This window comes from Spermophilus citellus, assembly GCF_964194105.1.
Source record: "Spermophilus citellus genome assembly, chromosome: 6".
NCBI lineage: Eukaryota > Metazoa > Chordata > Mammalia > Rodentia > Sciuridae > Spermophilus > Spermophilus citellus.
In genome coordinates, this window is record NC_138187.1 from 27,979,690 (window position 1) to 27,988,378 (window position 8,689).

At 56.1% G+C, this 8,689-nt stretch overlaps 1 protein-coding gene across 8 annotated transcripts; it reads left to right on the plus strand.

The window, feature by feature from the left end:
* Positions 1-5,439: 5,439 nt before the first annotated feature.
* On the plus strand, positions 5,440-7,892 carry ABHD11 (abhydrolase domain containing 11; the record flags this gene model as incomplete). 8 transcript variants are annotated; one of them, XR_014022565.1, is made up of 6 exons in its annotated part: positions 5,440-5,703; positions 5,869-6,004; positions 6,531-6,775; positions 6,929-7,099; positions 7,202-7,393; positions 7,702-7,892. XR_014022565.1 is itself a non-coding variant. In XM_081298627.1 (6 exons), the coding sequence occupies 6 exons, from the start codon at positions 5,455-5,457 to the stop codon at positions 7,735-7,737; spliced, it is 1,116 nt and encodes a 371-aa protein (XP_081154753.1). In that variant the 3' UTR covers positions 7,738-7,892. The 8 variants fall into 8 exon arrangements, 6 of the variants coding, with proteins under 6 accessions (XP_081154753.1, XP_081154754.1, XP_081154755.1 ...); XR_014022566.1 differs by lacking the exon at positions 7,702-7,892 and adding an exon at positions 7,605-7,697; XM_081298627.1 differs by having other exon boundaries at positions 7,212-7,393; positions 7,605-7,892.
* Between the last annotated feature and the right edge of the window lie 797 nt (positions 7,893-8,689).

Genomic DNA, 8,689 nt, shown 5'->3' on the forward strand with positions numbered 1-8,689 from the left:
ACACACACACACACACACACACACACACACACATATAGATATGTACACACACAATGTGTTTTATTCATCCACAAAGAAAAATGAAATTTTGGTGTTTGCAATAAATGGATAGAGACCATCATGTTAAGTGAAATAAGTCAAACTCAGAAGGTCACGGGTCATACATTTTCTCTCACATGGGGAAACCAGAGGGAATAGGGAAATGAAGGCAGGGGTGGATCTCCTAAAAATCAGAGGGAGATCAACAGAGGAAAGGGTGCAAGGGGTAGGAGGAGAGAGGGAGGAGAAGTGCTGGAGAGCGATATTGGCCAATATATATCATTCTATTGTGCCCACGTGCACAGATGGGAGGAGAAATCCCATCAATGTGCAATATGTAATGCACCAATTAAAAAATGTGGAAATAAAAAAATTCTACCGGTACCAAAAAAAAAAAAAAAAGCCGGGGGGGAGGGGCTGAGGATATAGCTCAATGGCAAAGTACACCTGGGTTCAAGCCCCAGCTCCAAAGTCATAACAACAACAATAAAATTGTTTGCAAACCAATACACACAGGCAGGGTTCTGGCAATCAGTCCACAAGCCCACCTGCATAATGTCATTATTTTCTGTAATTCGTCTTAGAGTTCCCCCTTGATGCTCCACTTGGCCGAGGCAACAGGTAACAAGTGCAGCTTCAAAGTTCCCAAGATTGGGCCACAAAATCCCAGGATATTTAGCAAGACCGAATATGGGGGCGCGCTGGGAAAAGGGCGAGTTGGCAGTATCTCAATGGTCCCTTTGGTGCTGCAGTTGGCACCACATCTGCTCTGGGCTTGAGAAGGGGGAGAATTTGTGAGCCCCCTACAGTCCCAACCAGCTGGTAGGCTCGAGAGCCTTTCCTCAGTGGGAATAGCAGTGCATAATCCCAGCAGCTCAGGAGGCTCAGACAGGAGGATCAAGAGTTCAAGGCCAGCCTCAGCAATTTACTGAGGCCCTCAGGAACTCAGCAAGACCCTGTCTTTAAATAAAAAACAAAAAGGGCTGGGGATGTGACTCAGTGGTTAAGTACCCCTGGCTTCAATCCCTGGTGCCAAAAAAAAAAAAAAAAAAGCCATTCTCTGGGGACTCAGCCAAGGCACAGTGGCAGATCCCCTCCCATTCCTGGCCAAGGTCTCTGCTTAGGCATTCCATTCCCTGAAGGGCTTCAGCTTTGGAAACACATAAACCAGCTTTTCTACTCTTAGGGATGCTACATGCATCCCTTGGGGTAATGAGCACAGAAAAATAGGAAAATGTAGGAAAGAACAAAACAGATTAAAACAGAAATATATTGCATGGCTAGGCGAAGAGGTGCACCCCTGTAATCCCAGTGGCTTGGGAGGCTAAGGCAGGAGGATTGCAAGTTTGAGGCCAGCCTCCGCAATGTAGTGAGAACCTGTCTCAAAAATAAAGAACAAAAAAAAGGCTGAGGATGTGGCTCAGCGGTAAAGGGCCCCTGAGCTCAATCCCCAGTACCACAAAATTTTTTAAAAAAAGAAATACATGTGTATTCTGCAGATCATGCTGGTTAAGGAGGGGGGAGGTCACTGGAGAGGCCAAGATGCACACATCCAGCCAAGAGGCAACAACAGTACAGGGGAGAGAAATCAGAGCCATCTGGAAACAGAACGAGGTGGGGACTGGGTTAGGGAAGGTGGGGAAGGAGGAAGCATCAAGAGTGGCCTGAGGACATAGGATGGCTTCACCTTGTACTTGGTGCACTGGCTTCAGGAACACTCTCTTCCTCTGTAACCTCTCCACCTGGCCAGCTCCTACTCAGACTTCAGATCTTCATTCATTCAAGCATCTCTATGCAGAGCTGCCTTGTCTGCCCCAGGGCCAGGTCTGGCTCCTTGGAGGCCCTCAGTGTGCCAAGGAATATCCCCAGGATCTGTTGGGTCTGAGTTGATGGGAGCTCACTTGCATCCCCAGTGCTCAGCACTTAGTAGCTGCTCAACAAAGGCTCCAAAACACAGGCAGAAGAGACAGGACTATATCCTGCAGGCCTTTCTCAAGGGGAGTGTGGTTGCTGGGTTTCCAAAGACAGACTCCCCCCATGTTCCTCTCATGTTCACTCCCAAAGGGAATGCGTTGTCACTCTGACTGTATAAGATTCTGTGTGTGTGTGTGTGTGTGTGTGTGTGTGTGTGTGATCAGTGTCCCTGAGGGACACAGGACTTGCACACAAGTTTGGAGGCAGAAAACAAAGTTGACACATGTTGCTGTTAGCAGGGGCCCATCCCGGTGCCAGGGATAAATACATTGGCCTGGGAGCACAGAAGGTAGAGGGTGGGGCACAGAGATGCCCTTGACACCAGAGCAGCAGATGGTAATGTGCAGTCCTCACCTTCTGCAGGCCTCCCTATTCTTTTTTTTTTTTTTTGCACTGAGCCTTGAACCCAGGTCCTGGTGCATGCTAAGTATATGCCCTGCCACTGAGCCACACCCCAGCCACCCAGCCTGCTCTGAGGAAAACAAATGCTCCCACAACCCACTGCGGTGTGGCTCATTCATTTACTTGTCTAGGAAGGTGCCTGGCCTTTGTGGAAGCTCAATTCTCTACCGACTGCGGCAGGAAGGAGAGAACCTTCTCCAAGTGCTCAGTGAGCCATGGGAGAGGCCAGTCAGGTAACCAAGCCTCAGGGATTACCATTCCCGCTGGGAAAAGCTGCTGTGCGGATTAAAGCAGATAATATATAGGAAAGCCCAGGCAGTTTAATAAACTCGGGTTCAGAATCTGGGAAGAGAGAAGCTGGGCTGACGGGGGGAAAGGACAGGAGGTGGCGCTGGGTGGACTGACACAGATGGGTCCTTGGAAAGAGCCCCACCTGGAAACCTCAAGGGGCCTGGGGGAACCCCCATGGGCCACAGCACCGTGGACACCCCTGCCCCACCCAGCCGGCTGGCAGGAATTTGCCCTGGTGACCTCCCCCAGGCACACTCCTGTCACTATGGAGACAGGCTGCGGAACAAGCGGCTTGATTGTCCCTGCTCAGCGGGGCAGGTGAAACCCTGGCCACGTGACCGATACTGGGCCAGGTGCGGTTATGGAACAGAAGCCACCTCCCACCTTAACCCATTCAACACCGCCACCACCACCGGGGTGCAGTGTCCCTGCTGCTTCAAGCCACACCCCTTTGGCCCTTGGTCCCCAACCACAATAGCAGTGATGAAATACAGCAGCATTGCACTAGGGTCAGTGGAGGGCAGATTCCAGGAAGGAATCGGACTGGGCCGCCCACTGGCTGAGTGACCCACTGGCTGGGTGACATGGAGCTGGGTCAGTTTGCCTCCTCCCTTTCCTTGGGGGAATGGATGCCCCAGGAAGGCTGGGATTACCAGGAACAAGGATGTGGAAATGTACTCTCTACCCCACTGGCCTGACACTCCCACCTGAGAGAGGGAGACCCTCACCAACCCACAGCGGGCCTGCAATAAACTGGGGAGGGCGGGTGGGCAGCCGTGGGCCTTCCTCAACAGCAGCAGGTCCCTTACAGGCAGCTGCCACCCGCCCACCACTTTCTCTGGAATGTTCACACCGACACCTCAAACCAACAGGTTTTTCTGCTTACCAGGCCCAACCTTGACCATCTGGGTGACGGCTGGGCTGGGGGCTAGGGATTGAGTACAGGCTTCAAGGCGGCAGTGCCCCCAACTCCCAGCTCTTTGGCTCCAGAGCGGGAGGTCAAAGGTCATGGGACAGGCTCAGGTTACAAGGCTAGACAGTAGGGAGGGGGTAGTGTTTGCAAACACTTTGAAATACTACCTTTCTGAGCCAGTAGCCTCCATTTCCTGCTTCCCCAGCTCTAGAAAAGCACCCTTGGATGACCCCTCCCAGGCCTAGGACCAGCCCCATCCAGGGCTCAGGTGTCCTCATCACACCCCTAATAAACTAAGCTGGCAGCAAAAGAGCACACCACCTGGTGTTCTAGAGTCCCCAGTGACCCCAGGGCCCTCCTCAGATTAGAACAGAACACCTGCTGAGAGCCCCAGGCAAGGAGAGGGCACCTGGGAGTGCCCAAAGGAGGTGGGGGAGCACAGGTGTGCCACTGGGGGCCCAGGGGTCATGGTCTGGAGGGAGCAATGGCCTGGCTACCTACTGAAGCTCCGAGTAAGCACTTGCAAGTGCTCTTGAACCCCTTGATGATCATTCAGCAAAATTACTATTACACCTTGGACACAGGAAACTGGCCTAGGGCAGACACAGGAAAGGCCAGCTCTAGAGGACTGTGCAAGAGTTTGACAAATGCTTTGAGGACACGGGGTAGAAAAGATTCATCTCAACTCAGGAAATCTGGGAAGAATTGAGGAGGAGGTGGCAGTTATCCTGGGCCCTGAAAGATGGGCAGGATTCTGGAAGGCCAACATAGCCCCAGAAAAGGGAATGCAGGAAAGATCTCACTGGGGGAGCCTGAGAGTGCTTTGATTTAAACTCCTAACTTGAAGGACAGAGAGTCCCTGAAGGCTTCTAAGCAGAAGGACCCCTTGATGACACCAACTGGGAAAGAAAAAAAATCAAAAGCAGCTACTCTTGAAAGTGTTAAAGGATGGGCTGCAGGGGAGGCCAGCTGAGACCTGAAGCAACCTAGCCCAAACTGGGAAAGACCAGGACAGCTGGCTGGGGTTCCCAAACGAAGTGGTTTCCATGCAAGATGAGCTAAGTTCTGAGGGTGGAAAGATGAGGATTGCCTGTTACTCTGCTGCTAAATGGCAGGGTGCCGATCTGTCCAGCAAATGATCGCAACAGTGCAAACACCTGGCTGGGGTTTGACCCTAGTCTCATACCCTGACTCGCATCAGGAAAGGGACCAGACCGAAATTCTGGTTGTTTCTTGCACAAGTCTTTTACCCTCTCTGCGCTTCAATTTTCTCGTCTGTGAAGAGCCCACAGGGGTTGAAGGTGATCTCTAGAGCTCCTCCTAGCTCTTTCTAGAGGGGACTTCAGGACACATAAAGTGCTCTCGTACCGTCGAACCCCAGCTGTGGAGCATGGCGCCACCAAGCTGGCGCCCGGACGACAGGAGCCACTCCTGGCGCCTCTCACCCCCCGCGCCGGCGGCATAGAAAGAATGGCACCCACCCAGTGCGGTGCGTGAGGACAGATGAAGAAGCCAGGTGGGGGCTGGGCGCCGGCCAAGGCAAAGCCTCTCTGGCTTGCCAAGGACCCGCCCCGCGGCCGCGCAAGCTCGCGCTCTCAACTGGGGCCGTGTGCAGCGGCGCTGACTGGATTCCCAGATCGCTGTGCCACCTGCAAAGTGCAGCGCACGACGGGGCGGGGCGGAGCCAGAGTCTCAGATGGCTCCGCCCAGGGCGTGGCCAGGGGCACGGCCGAGCGCAGCCTGCCGAGATTACGTAGAGACGCACGGGGCGGGGCCAGGGGGCGGACTGGTCTCTGGGATTACGTAAGGGGACACAACCAGGGGGCGGAGACTCGATGGACTCTTTGCGGGCGGGGAGAGGGGCGGGGCTCCAGACAGAAATGGGCAGGGCTCCGTGCGAAGGCGGGAGGCGGAGCGTGGGCAGGCCGTCTCCTGCGAGGTGCGTGCCGGGTAGTGGCCGGCATGCTCTGCTGGGCCCGAGCCTGCAGGCTTCCCCGTGGGGCGCTCGGTCCCTCCACTCCCAGCTTCTCGAGGGTGCCCGTCGCACGCAGCAGCAGCAATGGCCAAAGGGAGGGCAAGCCGAGGTCAGTCAAGGGCACTGGGAAGTGGTGTCCTCTGCTCCTCCTCCCGCCCAGCCCCAATGACCTTAACGGCCCCTCCTCCCCTTAGGCCCACCCCCTCCCCCGTCTCTCCTCCGGCAACCTTTCCCCCCTCTCCCAACTCAGACCCTCCCCCCATCGTCCCCACAGGCCGCTACCGCTGTCCTACAGGCTTCTGGACGGGGAGACGACCCTCCCGGCTATAGTCCTTCTGCATGGGCTTTTCGGCAGCAAAACCAACTTCAACTCCATTGCCAAGGCTTTGGCCCAGCAGACAGGCCGGAGGGTGAGCTTCCGGGTGGGGCGGGGCCGTGGGGCGGGGCCAGTCCCTAACCCTCACTTTGGGGGCCCTGGTTGAGGAGTGGCAGTTTTCTGGACACAGTAACCCTGAAGCAGAAATGGAAGAAGTCCTTCCAAGGATGAGTTCGCTGTAACGGCGAACCCAGGCCTTGGAGGGACTCCCATTTCCTATTCCCTCATGCTGCCATGTGTCCATCCTTCGATCATGTTTTAGATCTCCACTAGCCTGCTCCACATTGAGCTAAGACCAACACCCTCCCTTTGAAAGTCCCTGATTGTTCACCAGGGACGGCAGGGAGCTCACCACCTTTTAACGTTCCTCTGTTGGAAATTCTTGGAGTCTCCTTCTGGACTTATTCCGGGGCTACACCTAGCCAGTCCGTTCATTCAGAGATGTGGTCACACCCTTTGGGCCTTCTCTTTTCTAGCAGAGCGTCCCCAGTTCTCCATCTGGACCTCTTGGGTCTGGGCACTGGGCACTCTCACAATCTGAACCCTTCCCTTTCCTCAAGGTCTGTCCCCAGAGTCGCCCACCTTGATCTGCAGTCTCTATTGGGATACCTGTGCTGTCCCATCTCCCCAGGTGCTGACAGTAGATGCTCGGAACCATGGTGACAGCCCCCACAGCCCAGATGTGAGCTACGAGGCCATGTGCCAGGACCTGCAGAGCCTCCTGCCCCAGCTGGACCTGGCACCTTGTGCCCTCATTGGCCACAGTATGGGAGGAAAGACAGCCATGCTGCTGGCGCTCCAGAGGGTGAGCCGCCCCTGTCTGGGGCTACCTCCCTCCAACTTAGACCTTAGATGCCCAGCAGGTGACCTGGGACTCAGAAGCCTTAGAGGGCCAAGTTTGGGCTCCAGGAACTGGGCCTGCTCTGAGACTGGTCCCCAGTCCAGTTATCTCCCACAGCCAGAGCTGGTGGAACGGCTGATTGCAGTGGACATCAGCCCAGTGAAGACCACAGGCACCTCAAAGTTTGCGACCTATGTGGCTGCCATGAAATCCATAGACATCCCAGATAAGATGCCCCGCTCCCAGGCTCGAAAACTGGCCGATAAGCAACTCAGCCATGCTGTCCAGGTAATGCACCCAAGCTCCCTGATGGTACTGTATGTAGACTAGGACCTGTCAAGGGCAGAGTGGTGGCCTCACAGGGATCCACCCACCTGCACTCAACTTTAGACCCCCACAGGACATGGCCATGCGGCAGTACCTGCTCACCAACCTGGTGGAGGTAGATGGTCACTTCCAATGGAGAATGAACTTGGATGCCCTGGCTGAGCACTTGGATGAGATTATGAACTTCCCACCACAACAGGAACCCTATTCTGGGCCAACTCTCTTCCTCCTTGGTGGAAGTTCCCATTATGTGTGGTAAGCCAGCCCCGGCTACAGGAGGGCCACACCTTACTCCCTTAGCCCCCCAGCCTGGGGAGGACTGGGGTGTGGGCACAGGGTACCTGAGAGCCTGGAAACCACTGGGCATGTGGACTCAGGTGGCTCTCCCTCTCTCCCCACCCTACCCCTGCTTGTCCCTTTCTGTCCCCATTTACTCCTTCTCAATGGCTGCTCCTGTGATGCCCAGTCCCAGTCACTACCCTGAGATTAGGCGACTCTTTCCTGGCGCCCGGATACAGACTGTGCCTAACGCCAACCACTGGGTTCATGCTGACCGCCCCCAGGACTTCATGGCTGCTGTCCAAAGCTTCTTGGTCTAAGAGGTGCTGCCTGCAAAAGGAGCAGAAGGTCCCAGGCTTCGTGTCCTTGCAGCCTGTTCACGTTGCCACACAGGACTCGGGCGCGTACTGAGAGGGAACGGGGGTGTGCAGTGGCCAGGCCTCCAGGTTTAATGAATAAAGACAATTCCCCAAAATCCTCCGACAAGTTCTCACCACCAGCGCCCCAGTCGGGCCCAAGGGCTCCTGGCAGCACCAGGGTCCCCATGGGCACCCTGAGCGTCCCTGGCTTCTCTCTGCAGCTGACTCTGGACCTGCTGCCTCACCAGCTGCTGCATGTCCTCCTGGGGCAGGAGAGCAGGTTCAGGGCTGGTGCTGGACCAGCTCCCCACACCGCCCAGGCCCACCTGGCACCCCCACCTACCTCCCAGGCTTCCACCTCCTGCCTCAGCCTCATTTTCTCCTCCAGGACCTCCAGCAGCTGGGCCTCCACCGCACGCAGCCTGGCCTTGCATGTGTCCAACTCGGCCTCCACTGCCCGTTTCCTGCAGGTCGCAGGGACCGCAGCCTGAGGCTCTGGGCCCTGGCGGTGGGCAAATGTGACCACAGCCCCAGCCTTAGCCACACTGTGGGTGTTCTAGTGGCTTCTCTCCAGGATCGCCTGACTCCCCCGCCCCCCCCCCCCCAAGCAGAGGCTTGAGGATGGCCCTGTCCCTGCCCACTCAGCAGGGGCCCTGAGTGTGGCCCTCTCCCCACCCACCCCAGTCCCCACAGCTGTCCTCACTTGGCGATGGCTTCATCCCGCTCCTGCAGGACCTGGTCCAGGGAAGGCTCTGTCTGGATGGCCCCCAGTGCTCCAGCCACTGGAGATTCTGGGCTCTTGTAGGGGACAGAGGAGGGGACCATGATCTGGGGCTCCGCTAAATGAGGTGTCCCACCCTGGAATTTTCTACCCTGGCCTTGACCATGATGCTGGTGTCAGGAGGGGAGGAAG